We start from the raw sequence: 23,010 nt of genomic DNA, 5'->3' as shown, positions 1-23,010 counted from the left end.
ATAACAAATGGGCTTCCTGAAGCACACAGACATACCCCCCAGCATTTTCTAAGAGAGAAAGTATTGCATAGCGCTTAACTGGGTTGTTCAACCCTCTTACATTCAAGCTTACAATTTTCAAGTCCCTACCCATCGAACCCAAAAGGGGAAAAAAGGACATCTAGTTGCTCAATCCCACCTGAGCCTGTACCAATGTAATACACCTTCCCTGATCCAGGTACCTGCCAAGCCTGCCTGGGAACTGATGCGGGCCCCAAAAAACATTTGGACCGGATAACTACCTAACCTGCCTAAGAACTAATGCGGAGTCCCTAAAACAATCCCAAAACCCCCAAAAGCCCCAAATAGCTAGCGGCTCGTAACACAACCAAAGAAAATCCAGTTGAGTGACAAAAGTCCGTCTCACAGGTCAAATGTTCAAGGGAACATGGCACATCCCCAACTCGGGGCATACCGTACAGAGAGAGACGCGGCCGAGGCCCACAGCCCACGAAGGTCATCGTGTCCAGCACACCGATGTCTAGGGTGTAGAACCACTGCGCTCCATCGAAGAACCTCCTCCCTCCGGCGCCAAAAGAAGTGCCCACGTGGTCGCCATTCTAAGAACATCAAGGAGTCGCTGGGTTGTCGGTCACTCGAGAAACTGATGAGAGGGCTGCCTCCCTCTCTAGCTTGCTAGCAGCTGTGTCTGGCGCAGGGCTTGGAAGCGATCTCCCTACTCGTTGCCATTCGGAGGAGTACCTACACCTGCGAGGAAGTGATTGATCTTCGTCTGACCCACCGGGAGGTCTGTCAATGCCCAGTTTGTCATATGCTTCCCTCAAGGACCGTATCTGCAGCAATTTGCCCTGGAATTTGAAAATCAGGCGAAAAGGATGGCCCCAAGAGTAAGGAATCTTCTGCTCTCGTAGGTGGTTGGTGATAGGTTTGAAGTCTTTGCGTTTAATCAATGTGGAAGCTGCTAAGTCCTGATAAAGCACCGGCTGGTGGCCGCGGAATTGTAGTGGATTAAAGTCTCTAGCCCTATCTAGGATACGTTCCTTTAATTGAAAATCATGCACGCAGACGAGGATATCAGGGGGGGAGCCTTAGCTCCACGCGGCAGGCCCACTCGGTGGACATGGTCTATTTGTATCTCTCGCACCTCTTCATCACCAAGGATCTGCAGGAACAAGGCGCTGGCGTAGACATGGAGGTCGTCGCCTTCGCTCTTCCACGGGACTGCTTGGATCCGGATATTGTTACATCTGGAGCTGTACTCCAAGTCCTCCGCGTGAGCCTGCAGGTCTATGTTTTGGTCTTGAAGGCGCATCACCTCCTGTTGCAGTTGGTGCAGATCGTCTTCTCTGCTTAAATCATGTTCCTCTAATGTCGCCACTCTTTCACCAATTCCATCCCCATCTCGCCGGACCTCGCGGAGGTCCACGGAAAGCTGAGAGCGAAGGTCTTCAATATCTTCTTTAATGGTTGAAAAAAGCTCAACCATGAAGGCCTTCGTCGCTGGCGCATCCTCCCCATCCATCAGCGCCGATCCTGCTGCTGACCGCGCTGCGGACTGCCCCGTTGTCTTCTGCAAAAGGTCTTTTAAGGATTTGTCTCTTCTCCCCCTAGCGGAGGACATCATGGGGCCGAACACCTGTCACAGACCGATCCTTTACCCTTTCTATGGCGTATGAGCAGTGGGCCAGGACACCCACCACTACCTGCCCTTTCCCAACCGGACCAGCAATCTACAGTAGTCTGCCTTTAGCGCACCAGGAGTCACCTACTGCTTCCTAGTACAGGTGTGTGCCACTTTCCCACCCTCTGTGCTCCCACCAGTGCCCTCCTTAGGAACGCTCCCTTCCCTGGCAGCATAGGGTTAGTGTGGGAAGTAGGAGGATTCCGCTGTGCAGTCAACCCCTTATGTCAGCAGGGGGAGACAGCATCCACAGGGGGCCAGGTCGCTTGAAAGTCCATCCCCCAAAAGCACAATCCAGAGAGTGGCACCGGTAAGACGCGGACCTTTATAGTCACCGAGCCAATGACCTGCAACCAGCCATGTGGCACTCACACAGGCTGAAAACGCCACCAACACTCTCCCGGCATCTAGATGACTCGCTCCCCAAGTCCAACTTGACAGCAGAGATCGCCAGGGCAGCCACAGCTCTAGAGGCACCCCAAGCAGCTTGCATCCCACCCCCCAAAGGCCAAACCTGACAGCAGAGATCGCCAGGGCAGCCACAGCTCCAGAGGCACCCCAAGCAGCTTGCACCTCACTCCGCAAGTCCAAGCTTGACAGCAGAGATCGCCAGGGCAGCCACAGCTCCAGAGGCACCCCAAGCAGCTTGCACCTCACTCCGCAAGTCCAAGCTTGACAGCAGAGATCGCCAGGGCAGCCACAGCTCCAGAGGCACCCCAAGCAGCTTGCACCTCACTCCCTAAGGCCAAACCTGACAGCAGAGATCGCCAGGGCAGCCACAGCTCCGGTGGCACCTCAAGCAGCTTGCACAATCAGCGCCAATGGAGAAGACTGAGCGGGTAAAATATGCAGCAGTGCCGGTGCTACAAGGATGCCAGGCACTATCTCCCTCATGGAGGCAGGCACAGGATTGCCCCAGTCTCACCAAGCCACATGTGCACAGTCACACCAATGCCTGTAATTGGACAGCGCAGCTCGCCCCCGCAACCACCGCTCCCAGCCTCCGGGGACTGCCTTGATGCAACTCCGTCTGTCGAACTGCCGACCGTGTCTCGCTGTCGCAATCACTCCACTCTCCCCGGCCCGCTACTCCTCACCTGCAAGCCCCTCGGTGAAGCATCGCCTCTGCAGAAATAGCTGCTTCCAGCAACTGCACAAGGCCAGGTATCTCCCGCTGTCAAGGACTCGGGCCGGCCGCTGCTCCGCGGCTGAAAGATAGGCCCAAACTGTCACTCACCCCGAGCCGCCATTTCCGTCACGGCCCGGGAAGACCCGCGGTGAAGACCCAAAATGGCGCTGCCACCGATGCAGGAGGGGGTAGGTGCACCGCTACTATGCGCACCCAGATGGGCCTCCCTGAAGAGCACAGCAGACTACGATGACATGCTGCCTTTTACCTGCATGTCTCCCACCGGGCCGCAACAATGCCGGGGCCGGGAAGGGACGCACAGTAGAGCAGGTCACAAAAGTCCCAAAACAGAGCCCGCCATAAAGTCTAGGACAGCTCCGCGATTCAGCTCACCCCCCTGCAGGAACAGATGGGCGACAGGTAGGGCGATAATCCAATGCTAAGTCGCGGCGGCGCCGGAGGGATAGGGACCCACGTCCTATCTCGCATCCATCTCGGCCACACCCCCCTAGTTTTGTTTTAAAGTGTTAGGAATGTATACATCTTAAAATCTCTGTTTGTTTGGATGACCACCATTAAGACACGTATCATTTGACAGCTGAGGGTATCTCAGATGAATAACACTTTGCTTCTCAGTAAGAGTTTGTGTTTGAATATAATGTACAGACATTTTATTCTGGGACATCAGATCTATATGGATACGGTTGTTGATTTGTTGTGGGTAGCTAATTTTGTGAATAAAGCTGAAACTATAATTGGATTTTGACTGCTCACTCCCTTGTCCAATTGTAGAATGCTAAATACGTTTAATTTCAAACTTAAACTCATCAGAACCAGGAAAACAGAGGACTTTTCCAGAAAATAATATTCGCTTTAGCATTAACATACGGTCATGTAGTAATATAGAAATGTAGCGGTCATCTGAGATCGGAAGTGATGAAGGTCTCCTCTCCTGAGAGCTAAAATTGGATTGAGAATTGTTATAGTTTACATGGTGTGAAGGGTACTGATCAATAAGAATGTAGAAAATTGTTTGATTGAAGTGGGAGGGGTGGCATGCCTGTTAGCTGCAACATAAGGCAGAAATTATAGATGGAAATTATTGGTTTGGCAACATGCATAATGTAAGGTGAGAATATTTATAATGAGTCTTTCCAAAAACACATTGTCACTCTTTTATGCTACAAAATTCATGGATCAAATACAGATGACCCTCCAATATTTGCTGGCTGTTTTTTTTGCTTACAGAAGATAATATACATCAATGTTAATTTGACCAATAAATCATGATTTGGGCAAATTAAGGTCAGACTTTTGAACAGCTCCAAAGATATACAACACACCCATCAATGAAAGTGCCTTTATGTCTTAAACTGAAAATATGAAGGGCAAGAGTGGACCCTCATTTGATTTTCTAAGTGACTTCATGGTGGGCTTCATGTATGAGGCGGCTGAACTGTGACCATTCTCAAAGTGGTACATAGAGCCTTTTGAAAGATCACTGTTGACAAAACTGCTGGGCCAAAGAAGGCCAATTCTGATTGAGACAATTTGCCTTAAATGTAATCCTGGTTGTTGTTAAAAGACAGTGGTGGTCATGGCGGTACTCACTGAGGTCTTTGTTATCTGACTGTCTACACAATGTTTTTCCTGGGTACGTTAATAGAGGAAATGAATAACCCATATAGAAATAAAACATAAAGATATGTTAATTTCGGTAATGTTTGCATATCAGCCTTTCATCTACAGTAAGTGTTTTCATATTTAAAGTAGACCAAACAAATCTGCATACGATTAATTTAATTAAACGAAATCAAGGAATAAGAGCTAAATAGGCACTAAGCCTGAATCTACAGATATATGCAATATTTTGAGAAGTGGGAGTAATCAATGGCATCTTGTGAAATTATCAGTCTTTGCTGCATGTAGGGAATATGTGAAACTCAAACTCGGCCAAGTATTAATATAGATATTGGAAGACCATGGTGTGGAGTGCTTTAAGAGATGCACATTATAATTCATGTCCTTCTATGATATTTAAGGAAGTCCCACCAAAGAAGATTGCTTTCAGAAGATAATTTCAACAAAATAGAAGTTTAATAAGATGAGGAGCCTCTCAATGTTTTAACATGGTCAGCAAGAATGCTAGTTAATTGTTTTTTGGGAATTGTTTTTAAATACTAAGGGACTCATTACGATGTTGGTCGGAGAGCATTCCGACCGACTCCTTGTCGGAATGGTTTCTAACCGATTCGGGTTTGGGGAGTCCGACCGAACGATTACGATGGTTCCAATCACCGTTTGGTCGGACTCCCATCGACTTTAATGGGAGCCTGTGTTCGGACTGACAACACTGGCTCCCATTGAAGAAAGGGGTGGGAGCGGAAAACCTTGCACCCTGTGGTGGGCCCACATGGTGCCTGCCCTCTGTGCATGGTTGGAAAGAGGGGACCCATGGGTACCCCCACGGGCCCCAACCAGAGACCCCCAGGTGAAGGGGGGGCCTGCTAAAGGCCCCCAAAGTCGGTTTCTGACAGTCAATTTATGTCGAACTGACCAAGCCGGATCGGCTGTTGGAATCCGACATCGTAATTGGTCACCCGTAGAGCTCTACGATTCGGCTCCGACCGACTCGGACTCTCCGAATGCTGGTCGGAACCTATTCAGAATGACTGACTACCTTGTATCGTAATTGGTCAGTTGAGAATGTTTCTGAGTTGGTCGGAAATTAGGCTTGGTCAAACCGAATACCATTCAGAGTCTTTCCGACCGACATCGTAATTAGGCCCTTAGTTTTCTTGACATTGTCTTCATTTGCATTAGGACTCATTTATAACAGAAATATGTAACATGAGACAAGTTACATTTTCAGGCTTTCCTCCCTTTATTTGATTTAAATCTGTGTAACTTTGAAGATGTTTGTGTATGCCAAAAGTGGCAGCAATGTTTATGTGCTTGGGAATGGTAAGGGTAGCCATCTGGCTTGCTCGTCTCCATATCGTTACTTGCTTTAATTTTCTTCTCCTTTTCTTGATGCTAGGTTCCTTCATGAAATACAGCTGAACTCTGTAGTCAACAAGATGAGTGTCGATAATCTGGCTACCATTATCGGAGTGAACCTTATCCGACCGAAGCAAGAGGACCCAGTCACTATAATGAAGGGTAAATATGTTAATACCACATTCACCTGCAATTTAGATACTGTTAATGCTGAGCAGGAGGAGCCTATGTGGCAATTAGGTTGTTACTGACAAGCAGCCACGGCCCGTGGAGGGAGTTGCGGTGGGGCAGAGAGGCGGGGCTGGGGAGGGGCAGGGTGGGGAGTGCTAAAAACTGGAATATGAATAGTTGGAGGTAAGTAAACAATGTAATAAATAAAACGAATTTCGTAGCGCGCCCTGCATCGCATAATACGATGCAGCCCTCGCTACGAAATTCGTTTTATTAATTGAATTGTTTACTTACCTCCAATTATACATATTCCGGTTTTTAGCACCCCCCACCCTGCCTCTCCCCCGCCCCGCCTTTCTGCCCAACCGCAACTCCCTCCACGGGCCGCGGCTGCTGATAAGTAGACAAACTGAATCAGGGGGAAGGCAGCAAAGAATCCCTTGAAATCTACTTCAAATGACATTTTGGAAGTTACCTTCATTATAGGAGCATTGGGTATCCAGATAAAGGGGCGGAGGTGAAGTGGAATTGTATCGTAGTCGGTCTACAAAAAAAAGGATTTCCTCGGTTTTCTCCTGCTTATTTCTGAATCACATACTTGCATCCTCAGTTCTTCAAGAATGAACTCCCCATTTCTGCAAGTAGAGAGTAAGATGTGAGGCATACACTTATTAAATTACCTATGCTTCTCCAAACGTTTTATAGTAGATTATCATATTTACAGATCATAGATATTTATCATATGTGTCTCTACACAGTTTTGCTTGTGCACTTTAATTTTTATTGATTTTACTCTAAATTCAGACAGAAATAACTTTTAGTTGTAAATGATTTTTATTAGGTCAAGGGAAAATAAATGGTCTTAGTTACAAGTAACATGAATTATAAAGATGAGTACATATCTCAGAAAAAATACTAGGCCATCCTCAGTGTTAGATCCAGCGCCAAGTATCTCCACTTCAGGCAAATACATCAGGGGAAAGGAGGTCGCCAATTTCCTGGATCATGGGAGAGACAATCGGTAGTTTACCTCATTTGAATATTTTGCATGGTCTATTTCTCCAATGTGTTACATCTTGAACATGTCTCTTCATTTGAATATTCTACGTTTCTTACAAAGAAAGCATATCTCGAATAATATTCCTCCTACCTCCCCTTACTGATGAACTACGTCCTGATTCAGCCATGCTTGACTTTATTTTAGCCACACTAATTGGTGGCACTTCAATCAGATCTGAAGATTGCACTCCTGCTGATTCTGTGGGCACCTACCTTAACCTCTGGGACTTACATTCTAGCCAAGCATCATATGTGGTTAAGAGAATGGAAAATGGATACTTCTGAAATGTCTGCATTTCTTCAAGTTCCTTTACTGCGGGTGAAGCTGTTTGGTGACCAAATCGAACAAATGGTAATCAAAGAGTTTAAAAACAGAAAGAATGCTTCACTGTACAAAGGGGGTATTATATCTTCTCCCCATTCTTAAGGGGAATCTAGAAGAAGCTACCCCAAAAAAGTGAGATGTCAGAATCAATAACTGGCCTTCAAATCACAAGACGAAATCCTAACTTTTAGAGAGTAGGAATGGATGGGCATCCTGTTGGCAGCAGAAATCAGCACTTTCATGTTACAGATCAATTGGTGCTGAATACCATTTAGAGATTATATGTCACAGAGTTTGCTTGTATACCTTCAAGTTCAGGATGGATCCCTATACCTATTCCCAAGAGTAAGAACAAGAGCAAGGCAAAGGCTTTATGAGGCTTTATGGAGAGAGATTTCATATTTGTTGAAGAAGCAAGCCATGAAGATAGTTCCTATGCTAGAGCAAAGTCAAGGTGTTTACTTCTCTTCTCAGGAATTTTCAGACCCATGCTGCTTGACGTGAAGGCAGGCAACTGCTGGATCAAGACCATTCATTTCAATAAGGATTGTCTTCACAAAGTTATTCCCATGGTCTCTCCGGGAGACTCTCTAATTACCCTGGATCTCCAAGATTCGTATCTCAATTTTCCTATTTTCACAGTCATCAGAGGTTTTTGAGGTTTAAAGTAAATGATCAACATTTTCAATTCACAGTTGTTCTGTTTGGACAAAGGTTATCTGCACGAGTTTTTTCCAGGATTACCGACTCCATTAGTAGCTGTTGTTCAGAAAAGGAATGTTCTTCTTTTGAGCCTAAAATCTCACGTTCTTTTCATACGAGTCAAGAGATTATATTGCCTCTGTTTTGTCCTTTTACCATCTTCGCAGGAGGAAGTTGCACTACACAGTTTAGATGTTAAAAGAGCTCTGTTTAACTTAAAGACTTCCTTATTTTCGTAACATGAACTCTCTTCATATTTACTTTGGTTCTGCCATAAAAGGGTGCAAACCTTCAACTCAGTATCTTGTTCTGTGGATACATTCTAGTAAAGATATCACACGTCCTTTGGGTGTGTAGGGACGATCCACAACATGTATGTTGGCTTCTTGTGAGATTCCTTTGGGGAATACTTATTACTCCTTCAACTTTTATTAAACACTATAAACTTGTAGAGGTGGGGCAATCTGAGGAGGTTCTTGGAGCACAAGTAGTCTCTCCTATGAAGTAATATGTGTAGTATTTGATTATAGTATTATGCAGAAAAGATGTTTCTGTTTGCAATATATTAGTACCCTGTATGATGTTTGTCCAGTCATCCAAGCTTGGGTAAGACTCACAATGTAATGAGCAGAACAAGAAGGGTGCGAAGAGATAATGTTTCAGTTACTTACCAGTAGTCCCAGTACTCTTAGGCCAGTTTTCCTTGTATGTCATTGCATCCCTCCCTCAATACCGAAAGGTTTCAGGCTGATTAAGGTTTGGAGGAGAGGGTTTTTGGGGACAGCTTCATATTACTACATACTACTGCAGGACGAGGTAAGGGAGATTTACTGTTTAAAATCCATCAATAAAGAAGAGGGACTTGTTATAACTTTATTTCGAGTAAGTTAGGGGTGGCAGCTTGAAAGCTTGCCTATGGGAAGTAATGATCAGAATAGGGATGATTGGACTCAGAGCAATGGAATTTACCTGTAAGGAATTAAAACATTACTTAAAGGATATAACATCACTCTGCATAATAATACTAATATTAGAAACACATTAGTGAAACAAATTTCTAGGCGTTCAAAATAAAAAACTTTTTCACTTCAATTATTAATATATCATGAACATGAAACCCTATTTTAGCCATTTTGGGGCTGTAAAGCACAAAACCATTTTACAACATCCTGATGCATCCTTTAATATCTCAAACTATACATACCACGCCGTTGTATATAGAGGCCTCGGAATTTGGAATTCCGAAGGTGTAGTACATTATACATAGTTAACAACTTGCAAATAATCTCTTATTCTAGAACTGCAGATTTTGGACAAACACTGGCTCTATTTAAGGTGAATTGAAAGATACAAAGACTATTGTATGTGAACTGTAACCCTGCTCAAAGCACTTTTCAGAAACCCTTTCCCCTTGGTTGCCTATTGACTACCGCTTTTAGTAGGAGATAAGAACCTCTCCCCTGTTGGCGCTAATATTCTAAATTAAGTCCCATTGGAGTAAGGGAAGTGCTTTATATTATCTATTAAAAGGAAGTAAAAAATATCACACGTTAAAATAAATGTAACACCGAATGGAAAGAATGGTAATTTCTTTGACATAAAAATATGAACAACTTTTTTTTTTGTAGCGTTCACTCCCATTGTTGTCCATTCCTAAGTGCTGTAAGTAACATATATTATTATTGCTCAATTTAAGGGTAAGCAATGGACCGACCTTCGAAGTATGATTAATATTAACAATATTACAATGTCCTTATGGAGCAGGTTCTTGGAAAACCACGAGTACTTTCTAACTGTTTTAAGATCTGAAGTATCGAACAAGAAGGTGTTGTGGCATGCATTTTATTACTGGTATTTGAGAGGGAGACAATAATAACTCGTCACCAAAACAAGAACTCAAATTGCAGGCAGCAACCATATTGCACTCTCACTAAAATACAAGAGAAGACAGAATATAAATCACAATCTAGATGCGCAAAAAAAGAACTGGCAATTAAAAATAATATAAAAAAATGAAAACAAAAAATACACTTTGAACCAGCTTTGTTACATAATAGAAAGGAACTATTTTTAGTCAGTTGTGAACAATGTGCACATGCCTTGTGCTGTCACTCCAAGTGCAGGGAGCCAATTTGTATAGCAAGCTGAACCATTGCTCCTCTCTGTTTACTGAAGTTTAAAATTTGAAAGATCAATGGATGAAACCTGCTCATCAAAAGCATCTCTATGTTGAGTATGATTTCTGTGGTTTGTTTTTTTAGAAAAACAATAGTCTTATGATTCAGCTTAAGCTGTCTCAAAGGCCAAACCTAAAAATTGTGGCTATTGGTTTCAATGTAAGGTAAAAGTATTAATGGTGGTGATAATGGAGCTTTCTTACTTAACATCTACTTTTTATAGAATTTGTGGAGAAGTGTGGCTCAATGGTTAGAGCAGCAGATCCTGATGCAGAAGTCTGGCCCGGGACCAGGGTTCAATTCCTGCCTCGGCGGGTCTTGGGCTCAATTTCCTCGGACCTGTTAATTCTTGCCTCAGTGCCTATTCTAATCATGGGTCCCACTCTGCAACTCTGGGCAATAGATTGCTTAATCTCCACAACGGCTCCAACAACGCTAGGATGCCTGGCTTGACCTTGGGGGTGCCCAGGAGTGGGCACTTTACAGGGAAAGGCCAGGAAGGGTTCCTCAGCGGTATTCGTACAAGCGCAGAGATGTCTCCGGGTAGTCGTGCGCTATACAAGTACATACATCTACATTTACATTTACATAGGACATTGTTTTTTTTTGTGTGTTAACACCTATGATATAAAATGTTAGAATAGCTTGACAACAATGCGGAAGAACGAGCTACATACATTGCTTTTAACGCATAATATACATCATACTTAATCCTTCTGGGCTGCATAGTTTGATTACAACTGCTAAATAATTTGGGTCAATGTAATGGACAGGGGACCAGAGGATAGCTGTGAAAGATCCGGACAGTTGCACCTTTAGGACATTGTAAGTTCTGTTTAAAGCACCCCCACGAGTGGATAAAAGAGGACCATGGGTTGTAACAGGTGGTTTAAAAATGGCATTGATGCTACAGTAAAGTCAATACTCCAAACACAAAAAAAATATTTTTGCTTGAGAATCAGTGCACTGGAGGTGAGAGAGATTACAAGATTTAGGCTATTATTTTGGGTTGAATAGGTTGGAAAGAATATTGAGAACATGGATACAATATTTGTAGGAAATATTGGACTGAGAGGAAAAAACAACAGAAACCAATAATGAAGGAGGTCAGACTCCTCATCTGGAATCACTTTCTATCTTTCTATGTTGATATTTATTTATTTACTTATCTTTGGACATTTGTACTGCAAAAGTGGCTTATTTTGCAGTCAAAGCTAAATTTGCAAACTCTCTGTAATAACCTTTGGATCAAAAATGGAATCGCAAAATTATAACGGAAGATTTAACTCAGTCATCCAGGGCTTTGCACATAGCCTATTGTGACAACCTAGCCAACAATTAGTAACCCTAATGAATGTCTTTCCTGCGGCAGGTGCCCCTCAGATCCAGAAGCTGCTGACGGTGATGATAAGTAGCCATGAACAGCTCTTTCCAAGATCACAAGATGTACCACTGTCCCCTTCTGTCTCAAAGAGTGACTCTAAAAAGGCTCCAGTGCCGCGCAGTTCTGTGGGATGGGATGCAGCTGAAGATGTGCTGCCGTCTAGGGAAGACATTTTCAGCAATAGCAGAAAGGTAAGGCTCCTATCATAGGCTGTGTGGCTGCTCCTTCCCCTTCTTCTTCACCACAGGTACTCGCAAACATTTTCCAAGGGGCCAAAAAGTATGGTTTGTGGTTTGACTGGTAGGATGTAAGGTGGGAGTAGGGGAGCAAAGCATGTACATGGTGTGGACTGTGAGTTGAGGAGTTATTTGCGGGTTTTACTCCATACTACCCTCCAAAATAAGTACCTAGGGCCAGATGTAGGTAATTCCTATTTACTGACTCTTAAATACCGAATTTTACTGATCCGGTATTTAAGAGTCGGTAAATAGGAAGGGGGCAGATGTAGGTAATTTTAATTTTAGAATTACCAAATCTGTATGATTCGGTATTTACCAATTCTGTAAAATGACGGCCCCTACATCTCGAAAACCAATTACCGGTCAGTAACGGCTGAAATCGGCCGTTACCGACCGGTAATTGGCGACCTACATCTGGCCCTTGTCTCTAGAATAGAAAAGATTTGACAAAGCCATGTTATTCTGTATCTGAGTTGCTATCCCTCTACTTAACCCTGGAGGAAGCTTTCTCTACGCGCTATCACTAACTTTGGTGAGTCATGTGTACAAAGGAAGTAGCTTGATTATTGACTGGGAATTAAATAAAATCTTGGGCCTCACAGTCTACTTATGCCTTTAGTATCTTAACTTTAAACATTAGGAGAGCTTAGAAACAGGTTCGATTAAGGCAGCAAGTGCTTAACAAAGACCTCTCAACAAGGTCAACATTTTACTGAGGTGAGACATTAACACACAACCTCTACCACTAGATATGGTACAGTGGGAAAGGTTTATCTATTACACAAGGAGAAGTTTAATCCTGGCTTTACCACTGCACCAAAATATACTGGTAGTAATCTCTGTTAGGTTTCCACAACACTGTGGCATTTCTTTGGTGCAAGTAGTGCCTGAGTTTCACCTCACCATCTCTACCACTCACACATCATTTCTTGTGTAATCAGCAAGATGGAAACTATGCAAAAGCATGATTTTAATTTATCCCGGCCTCCTGTGGAATCACATTTTGAACAGATTCCTCTACTCTTCTTTTTACACCAATAGGAAGAACTTAAAATAAACACTGTTAATAAGTATTTAACAGGAAAACAGAGCTGTAATGCAACATTTATTTGATTTTACCAATGATTGAGAGAAAAACCAGTCGTATAGTCCTCTTACAAAAAGTGGTGTAGTGAGAAAGTTATGGACATTGAAACAAAGAGTTCTGTACTGGCACGCAGGTACATCACCAAATTGTATGATGTTGGTTAAATCATGTCATTCCTATGCCATTGTCCCCTTAATTGCAGTTTGTGGTAGAGGTGGGCGAACCACTGAAGGTAGGAGCCAATTGCGATTCGAAAGCCTGGCTCTGGCTCTGGCTCAGCTCAAGCTTTTCTTGAATAATCCCACCAAAAATGAGCCACGCCTTCATGTCTTCAGTATGCCACCCACTCTGTAATCGCATGCCCAAAAAATTAAAGAAACAGTATTAACTTTTAATGAGGGACAGAAAGAGATGCTCATCTGGTGGCTAAAATGTACAATGTGAAACCAGAAAATGTGGGATCAATCCCGGCTTCCCCGTTTGAACAAATTCTGCGATCCTAGACACATATTTTATTTCTCTTTGCCTCCTTTTTCTTCATTATCACATATGAGAGTGCCTTGAAATACATGATTTTCAGATGCGTGCTGGGAAAAACACTCTCTTGTGTTCGATTTGAAAGACTATAATGATGTTCCATACATATGTTATGTTATGTTATATGGAGTTGTATAGCGCACGGCTGCCCCAGCCAAGGGGCGTCCCGGCACTAGCTGCATGAAGCTGAGCGGAAGGAGATGAATGAATTGACATAATGGAGATATTGCAAACTTAACAGAAAAGATGGGTCTTTAAGGCTTTCCTGAAGGGTAGCAGATCTTCTATTCCTCGTAAATGATTTGGGAGTTCATTCCAGAGCTTTGCCGCAAGGTATCTGAATGAACGGCCGCCATCCTGACTAATTTAATGCGGGGCACTACGGCTAGATTCTGTCCCTCAGAGCGCAGCGTGCGTCGGGGAACGTAGGATGAGAGAAGTGGACAAAGCATGGGGGGAGGGGAGCAGTTTTAAGGATTTTAAATGCAAGGCATAGGGTTTTGAAGTGAATCCTTTTTTCCACGGGAAGCCAGTGGAGTTTCGTGAGGACAGTGGTCACTGAGTTATGGCGAGGGAGGCCGGTCAGAGCTCTGGCGGCGGCGTTCTGGACTCGCTGGAGTCTAGATTTCTCCGCTACATTAGCCCCTAACAGAAGGGAGCTAGCGTAGTCCTGCCTCGAAAGGATTGCTGACTGAACCACTAGTTGGCAGGTTTGGTGGTTGAAGAATTTTGGAATCGGCCTGAGATTGCGTAAAATTCCAAAACAGGTGGCACCCACTTTCTTAGTATGGTGGGTAAAGTTCAGGGCAGAGTCCACCCAGACTCCCAGGTTTCTTACACAGTCTTTATGCTCGGGTAGTTGGCCGAGGGTCTCTGGCCACCAGCTGTTTCCCCAGGCAGTTGTCTCTTTGCCCACCAGCAAAACCTCCATTTTGCCGGCGTTAAGCTGGAGGTAGTTCGCCGTCATCCAGCTGGTGATGTCTACGAGAGTTTGAAATTCTGTGCACTAAGACCGTTTTCATTTTTCAGTGTCACCACTAGCTGGGTGTCATCAGCATAAGACACAAGTGACAGTCCATGACTCCTGGCTACTTCAGCCAGTGGTTGGACATACACATTGAACAGGGTAGGGCTGAGAGCCGACCTCTGGGGCACACCCTGCTAAACGGGGCATTCTTTAGAAAGAAAAGGAGGTGTGGAGACTCTGAAAGATCTGCCTGTCAAAAAAGCTTTGAACCAGCTGAGAGCCCGCCCTGTGACCCCTATCTCCCCCAGCCTGAACAGCAGAATCTCGTGTGACACCGTATCGAAGGCAGCACTGAGATCTAAAAGAATCACTGCTGCCGTCCCTCCAGAATCTAATATGGTACGGAGGTGTTCTGTCACACTTAGGAGAGCTGTCTCGGGCGTGGCCGTTCCATGGAGGTCATGACGAGCTCAGCTCATCATCAGCACAGCGCCACCGAGCTGCATGACGAGCTCAGCTCGTCATGGGCACCCAAGAGGTTAAGAGAAGCAGGAGACCTTCTTCAGGAACTGATTAGCTCTAACCCCGCTGTTGTAACTTATCATTTGGTTCCTCCCACCCCTTCCTGATCCCCCCTTGCCTCCCTCCCACTTGGTATGGCCCGTGCTGTCCCCTGAAGGCAGCAGTGGAATGTTGTGGTTGTTTTTATCCTGTCAAGCTGGGAGCACCTACGTTCAATAGAACTTAATAAATGTTCTTGAATCTATTAATGTTTGGACCTACATTACTACACTTTTTGGCGACGAGGTAAACAGAGCTGAGCCAGGGTCAGTGAGGTGTCTCTCCCCTGGAAGAGTTTGAGCTTGGACGAGGAGGAAAAAAAAAAAAGAGATTTGATGACTTACCCATTTTGAAGAGCCGGTCATATCCTGATGTGAAAGGAGGCTGGTTGCATTTTGAACGGTGATACCACCGCACATCGGTTAACATACCACGTGAAGAACTGTATACATGAAGAGCCAAAGTGTATTACGGCAGTGGCAAGATTGAGTTTCAAGTTTGAATGGAGGTACAGTGAATTCCAAGCAAGAAGTGATATGGGAAGGAGTCGGTAATAATTTTATTGGACTTGGAAAGGATAAAAGGTGAAAGTAAAATCAGATTCAACCCTTGGCGTTTCCGTGAAATTGTTATGGTGCAGGAAAGCAAGACCCAAGTCGGAAACAGAGGGATTTGCGCAAGTCTATGAGGTGAGCCTTTGAAGCTGTCTGAGGAGAAGTGAGCGGAGCAGGGAATAAAGTCAAATTTCTGATACCGCAAAAGAAACTGACCCGAGGCAGTGCGTCTAGCGTTCGAGGCATGAGTGAGTGACAGCATTGGGAAGCGGGTATCTCCAAACACCAAGTATTATCGGAGGCGCGTAAATAACAGTCTCAGTGAATTCGGGCATATTCATATATGTTATTGGGATGAAGATTACCCGAAGGGGACCCAAGTTGGATAACACTGAATCGTAGTGAGCCTTTGAAACAGTGTGAGGAGCGGGGAGCGGAACAGAGTGTGCAGTAAACGTTTGAAACTGAACAGTGGCAGCGCGTTGAAGCTGCGTGAGGAGATTTGAGAGGAACAGAGAGTGTAGCAAACCTCTGGTACCGTGTTTGAAACTTAACCGAGGCAGCATGTTGAAGCTGCATGAAAAAATCTGAGAGGAACAGGGAATGCAGTAAACCCCTGCTACCGCGTGTGAAACGGAACTGAGGCAGTGCGTTGAAGCTGCGTGAGGAGATTTGAGAGGAACAGAGAGTGTGGCAAACCTCTGGTACCGTGTATGAAACTGAACCGAGGCAGCGAGTTGAAGCTGCGTGTGGAAATTTCAGAGGGGCAGGGAGTACAGTGAACCCCAGGGGCGGCGCTTGATACTGATTTGAGGCAGCGCGTCTAGTGAGAGATGCGTAATCTCTTTGGAACTTTGACTTGAGGTTGACATGGATCGTGAATTTACAGGCGTCATGCACAAAGCATTTTAAGTAAACTCAGGTAGCCGAGAAGGGAAGCAGGAGGCGGAGCAGGAAACTAGACCTTCTCCTCAGAACTTCGTCGGCCTGAAGGAACTAACGTCTGTTACGTAGAGTGACTGAGGGGCCATCTTGAGTGTGAAAGACACCGTGTGAAGAAACCCGGCTACATTATCAGAACGTAAAGAAATATACATCTTAGGCGGTAGAAGAAGAAAAAACGAAAAAAAAAATATAGTCATTTATCGGAACCGGAACCACAAATTATAGTACGAAAGTCACTTCTAGACGAGTCTAAATTTAGTGATCAGTGTATGAGGTATTTCAGAACGTTCCAATTGGGCAATTCACGCACCGCGTGGCACACGTCAATAATCTACGGAGCTTCATTTGCGAAGACTGTAAGCTTTAAAGTCAAAATTTCAGGGAGAGAGTGTAAACTTTGTTGTGTGAGGAACACATATAAACAGAAAGAAGTCATTGGCATTTGTGAATATAAGGGGCAAAGTTGAGATAAATTTTCATTAGAAGAGGCACAATGTGTAATTTACCGCCTCCTGAGCCATTAATGAAAGAAGAGGGAACAAGTATCGCGGATTGGGAAGAGAGGAAGGATAGGTATAAAAAACGCATATCCATTTTTGATGAGAAGGAAGAACTAATGAAAATAGAGAAAGAGGCGGAAATATGGACAAACAGTTTGGGAGCTGGTGGATGGAAAGAGAATATTAACAGAGAAAAGAGAAACTTTAAGAGAACAGACAGAAACGGTTGGCAAAAGGTCTTGCATGTTTTAGATGTACACTATAAGCGCGAAGGGAGTGCCAAAGTACAAGGGAACAAAATATACAGAGAAGAGGGAGATAACGAAATGGTGATGAACAAAAGTGAAGCTAAACAGGTGTATACCATCAATAGAGGTGGAGAATTTAAGGGATCTATCGCTGATTCAGAGTCACATAGTACTGTAGTAGACAAATACATGTGGAAGAGTGAATTGTCATTAACGCTAGGAAATGAATTTGAAGCAGCAGACACAGGTGAAAACTTTATCTTGAGAGGTGACGGAGAGATGGAGTGGTGTTACATGAAGAGAAGTACTAGGGATAAGATTTATAATACGGAAGGTTGCTGTACCGGAAGGGGAGGAACGAAGGAAATTAAGTACAACGCAAAATCCCAAATAGTTCTGAGCACAGGAGCGGGCTGGCTGTAAACGACAGTAGTCAATTTACCAGGCTGGAGAGGTTGAGGGTGAACACGTCTCCATCCTTAGACATTGAAGCAAGGACAAAAGGGGTTTGGAGGTATAAGAAAAAAAAAGAAGCAGCCATTGTCAAATTCGAAAGAAATCAGAATACGTCATTTGGAAAGGAGGTTGGAGACAATATAAGGAAAATTTTAGGGAGAATTATCAGTGAACATGATGTTCTGGAAGTAAAAGAATTGGTCTATGAGGTAACGTGTGGGGTTACACATTTCACGAGGGTAGTGGAGGAACTTTGCAAGCCAACCCGCCTCAAGGATGAGAAAGCATGGAGCTCAACGGCTCGGGCCAAATACAAACTTAGGTCGAGTGAGAAATATGTCCATGACATGGACCTGGAAGGAGAAGTTTGTCAGAGAATGAGTGAGAATCCACTCAAAAAAGTACGAGGCCAGCACTCAAAAGGTCCGGTTGGAAGTATCAGGTTGCTCATAGAAGGCTGGAAAGAAGATGTGTTAGGGTTTACAGGAGACAAAGCCACATTCTCAAGGCGAACCCAGGGGACGAATTAGGAGGAAAGTCTAGTCCCTGAGGAGGCATGTACAGAAGGAAGTACGAGAAGCTCAGGCACAGAGTGCCACAAGAGAAATTATGCTGGACCTAACGCTTATGAGGCCAATGAGAAGGAAACCGGTCGTAGGAGCAGGGTTAGAAGCAGTGTAACATGGTCCAGGAAATTTCCGAGGAAAAAAAAAAAGGAATTCTAAGGGGTAGTCACTCTCCAGCAGGGTGAGGTGGTACGAGAGATTGAGGACTAGAGCACGTCAGCAGAGTAATCGTTCGGGCCGCATGGCTCTTGAGGAGTTAATGAGAGAGTACTAATAGGCACCCGTACCCATTCTAAACCTCACCATGAACCAAACATGGAAGTTATTTAAGCCTATAGGAACGGAGGGGGGAGCAAAGTTTCTTGCTCTCAACTTCACCAATCGCATCTTATTGGTCAGACCAGTCATCCATTCTGTGGAAGAGACAAAGCGTGGCCAGGGACCACACGGAACAAACAATCTTGATTCACAGCAACTCCGCAGTAGAAAGTGGAAGTGGTTATAGCCACACGGATGGGGTTTAGCTAAACGCAGAAAATGACTCGGAGGAATGTAATCTTTTCCCGTGACAACAGGGTCATTCCAATAACAGACTTATGTAGTAGAAGTATCGCTGATCTCATCGGACATGCATTTTGTTTGTCTTTATTCTTGAATCTTACCACGTCATTACTACAATTTTGGCGACGAGGATGGGATCATAACAACCGAACATTCTACTGCTGCCTTCAAGTGACAGCACAGGCCATACCAAGTGGGAAGGAGGTAAGGGGGGGAACAGGAAGGAGTGGGAGGAACCAAGGGATAAGTTACAACACATCATCCTCCCTAGGGAGACCACGAAGGGATGGGGAAAAGGGCAGGAGACAAGTGAGGTGGGTGCGGAGTGGAGAAAAGGAAAGAGCGGGGGAGGGAGAGAGAGAGAGAGAGAGAGAGAGAGAGAAAAAGTAAGAGAGAGGAAGACAGGTGAACACAGGAGGGAGAGATAACACCATATGCGCAATAAAGCACAACAGTGGGTCCTGCACTGAAGACCCTGGCCCCGGTTAAACACCTGGGTCTACCTGAAAGAATAAACCCATGGCCTCTACCAAGGCTGGCAGAGAGCGCCTTAATAACTATTAAAATATCTATGTCAGGGCGGGTGGTATAATCCAGAGACGGGTGATTAGTTTCCTGAGACTCTCTCTTCTCTGCCCCCCTTTCCTACCAACCGTAAACTGACTCTAAATCCCCTTCATCCTCCTGGTTATATCTAATGGTGACGGGTACTACCTGGTCTAGACGCCCCAACTTCCCGTCTTCCCCGACCACCCCTTAATTCTAAACAAGTGTCTGTTAAACAACATGCACCTAGTAATACAAGTATCTGTCCTCAAGGAATGATGAAGACTCTGATTACTATAGTTCTCACCCATTATCAATTAGCAAGTTGGGTTACCTTGAACAATGTTCGTTTAATCCGTGTGGGCCCATCCCCAGGTCTGTCCCTTCCACCCACGTGGAAGAAAGAACGTATCAATCGGAAACAGTAGGGATACCGATAACCTGACCTTGTGCTCACTCGCAATTCCAAAATGCAACAGTGCACCCCCTAAGTATACTTCATGGTGTGGGCGTAGGTGGGAAGGGATGCCCAATTAGTCTCTTCCTCTAATTCCTCAGAGTGCCACTGGCCACAGCGATCCCTTTCACAATTTTGCTCTAGTCCGCCATAACTTGTACCACTTCTCCACCCAGGCGGGTGACCACCCTTATAATCCTTTTTCTTGGGAAATTTCCTGGACCATGTAACGCTGCGTCTACACCAACTCAAATATCCAGTTTCCTTCTCATCATAATGATCAGCATCGGGTCTAACGACAGTTCTCTTGTTGCACTCAGTACCACTGGTAAATCCTTTGGTACGTACCTCCTCAAAGACCGGTCTTTCCCCCGATTCCTTCAAACCCATTCTACTGGTGAATGTGGCTGAATCTTCTGGGTCTATGAACACATATCCTCTCCCACCTTCTGTAAGCATCCTGTTCCCTCCTAACGGTACTTTGGGGTGCGGGTAACGTACGTTATTGTGTACCTCCTCCCTTTCCATCTCAGTCACTTCGCTATATAACCAGTCCAAGTACTCTCCTCGCTTGTTACACTTTGAATCAATCAGACTCTGACCATAAACTCTGCCTCGGTCAATGTCAACAGAACATTTCACCCTTGTCATAGGTTTGGACTCGGCTAGTGCAGTAGAGCACCACGCTTTCTCAGCGTTGTGGCAGGTGGACTTACAAAGGTCCTCCTCTGTCTTCGTGGGTCGTGTTACCACCCATGTTCCTTTATTAACAAGTTCTTTTGTTCTGAAACTTTTCCTTATATTTCCTTCCACCTCTGGAATGTTGTGGTTGTTTTTATCCTGTCAAGCTGGGAGCACCTACGTTCAATAGAACTTAATAAATGTTCTTGAATCTATTAATGTGTGGACCTACATTACTACACCCGCCATCACCATTTCTCTTCCATGGCTGTTCAAGCAGTGACTTGCAATGTTCTATTTATGTCCAGCAGGGTTTTGGGGAATTTAATTTTTCATAATAATATCTCCTCCCTGCTCTAAATGTCTGGTGATGTTTTTAATTGTATTTCATTCATATTATTTATAAGCACTACACAAAATATTTGATTCAACATAGTTACAACCAACCAAGAGGTTTAACGGTTACTATGGGACTGATATTCACAAATTGTGTATTATTAATAACTACATTTTTACATATCTCTTCATGCCCTATTCATAAAGTCAAAGCACTTTAAAATAAAAGTTTTTCAGATCGCAGTAAGTAAGAGGAAATAGATCTGTGAAAAGGAGTTTTTACAACTGCTTACCACAAACTGACGGGAAATGTTTTTCCCAACCCTAATTCCCCCATATTATATAGCTCAATGCCACCAAGAGCACGTCTACTTAAAAGTACTTTTAGGCATTGAAAATTCTATGTATATGCTTGTTTTGAAAGTCAGTACATGCATCAGTACTGTGGACCACAGACATTGATTTAAATATATACATTTACTTGTGAGTCTACATTTTTGAGAGGCGCAGTGTTCCCACAAATGTTAATGCAGCTCGCAACCCAATGCTAACTCTTTTGAAATATTCTTTGCAGAAAGATGATTCGAACAACCCCATTGAATCCAACTACCAATCTGGATCTAGCCCAGAAAACTGTGACCTTGAGCCTTGGCAACCCAGCCCACGGAAGAGAACACAGACTCTGCCCACAAGGAAATGCTCCTTCACTCTCCCACCCCAGATGATGCAGGGCGAAATTTTTGGTGGTGACTTCTGGGCACCGGGTTTAAACAGTCAAGGAAATTCTCGATTTTCTCCCAAAGCCAGCGGGCACAAAAGGACTCTGTCAGAAGAGTTTTCCTCCATTCTTGATCTTCATCGAAAGTCCACCTATGACAATGTCCCTGCTCCCATAACTGAGAGTACAAATAGAACTTGCACCAGCCCACTAAACAAAAGTCACAGCAACACCACTGGGATGGAGGTGAAAGACACTTCCAAAAACTCCAGCCAGATCCAACCACAGCAAATCCAGAGTCCCGGACCTAGAAGTGAAGCTCAAGGAACACAACCAGAGAGTCTGCATTCTCTTCAGAGCCTCGTCATGGACTTGAAAAATGAAGTTGTGACACAGAAGCGGTTTTATGAAGAGCGGATTGAGAGGTACGTAACAAACTTTGCAGCAGAGGAAGTAACCTGGTTGAACAGATAGAGTATTATTTTACTTCTACAGACAGAGTAGTGATTTATTAAATAGTTAAGCATCTTCAGACACCCACCTCTGATCATAAAAGTGATGTATGTTTGCTTGTTTGCTAGAGTATTCTTCATTCATCTTAGATACATCTCAAATCAGGGGTCCAAGAGCAGAACTTCAAGCCGTACTGTGCTCAGACAAGACAATCAATTTAAAGAACTTCTATTGAAATACTGCAAACTGCCTCAAACACTAGGCCCACACCTTCATCAGTCTTAAATTAAACTATTGGATTTACTTCTACATAGGAAATACTACAATTATCTAAGCACAAAGTAACATTTGTTGAGCATAGCTTTCCAGGTAAAGGTTGTATGCAAAACAAAATAACAAAATAATATTGTATTGTAATTTTAACATATTATTAATAGAGTCGATGTTGTGTAGTTGCTAAAATGTTGACTTCAGATCCCACATATACCTATGCTCATGGCTTCTTCACATAGATTTATTGTGTGGTAGTGGGCACATCTACATTTCCTGGGCCATGATTTCACTAGTTGTAAGTGCTTAGAAATGGCCTAAAGAGTGGTCTTAAATGATCATTTCCTTTGACATCTCCAGGTTAGCCCTTCAATGAGGCAAATCAGAGTCCATTTTAAATGAAGACATAGACAAGTAAGAAAAGCAGCCATTTTTTGGTCACCCTAATTCTCAACACTGAGAGTGTGAGCTAATACATTCATTTAATTTAATAAGAAGGGGTTTAACACAGGGGTGAAATGCAGGCTCCCTCAGTCCCAGTGGTACAGGGAGGCAGGGGGAGGAGGGGGAACCCTCCATTCAGGCCAAGGCCAGGGAGTACCTTTGAAATATTGGAGTCTTGGGGGCCCACATTAGCAAATTTTGTGAAAATTACTCACATTTACATGAAAATGAATAACATCTTGCATGGAAATTGAAT

At 44.1% G+C, this 23,010-nt stretch overlaps 1 protein-coding gene across 4 annotated transcripts in view; it reads left to right on the top strand.

Annotated features, from left to right (window-relative positions):
- ARHGAP25 (Rho GTPase activating protein 25) overlaps positions 1 to 23,010 on the top strand; it is a 342,160-nt gene that overhangs the window by 316,063 nt on the left and 3,087 nt on the right. For all 4 annotated transcript variants that reach the window (XM_086943505.1, XM_086943506.1, XM_086943508.1 and 1 more), the window contains 3 exons: positions 5,851 to 5,972; positions 11,617 to 11,819; positions 21,444 to 22,012. In XM_086943505.1, the coding sequence (XP_086799631.1) occupies positions 5,851 to 5,972; positions 11,617 to 11,819; positions 21,444 to 22,012 (894 nt within the window). The remainder of the gene's footprint in view (positions 1 to 5,850; positions 5,973 to 11,616; positions 11,820 to 21,443; positions 22,013 to 23,010) is intronic.

Source organism: Lissotriton vulgaris, chromosome 11, assembly GCF_964263255.1.
Source record: "Lissotriton vulgaris chromosome 11, aLisVul1.2, whole genome shotgun sequence".
In the NCBI taxonomy this organism is placed as follows: Eukaryota; Metazoa; Chordata; class Amphibia; order Caudata; family Salamandridae; genus Lissotriton; species Lissotriton vulgaris.
The sequence above is the reverse complement of the archived record's forward strand: the minus strand, read 5'-3'. Positions and strand labels throughout refer to the sequence as shown.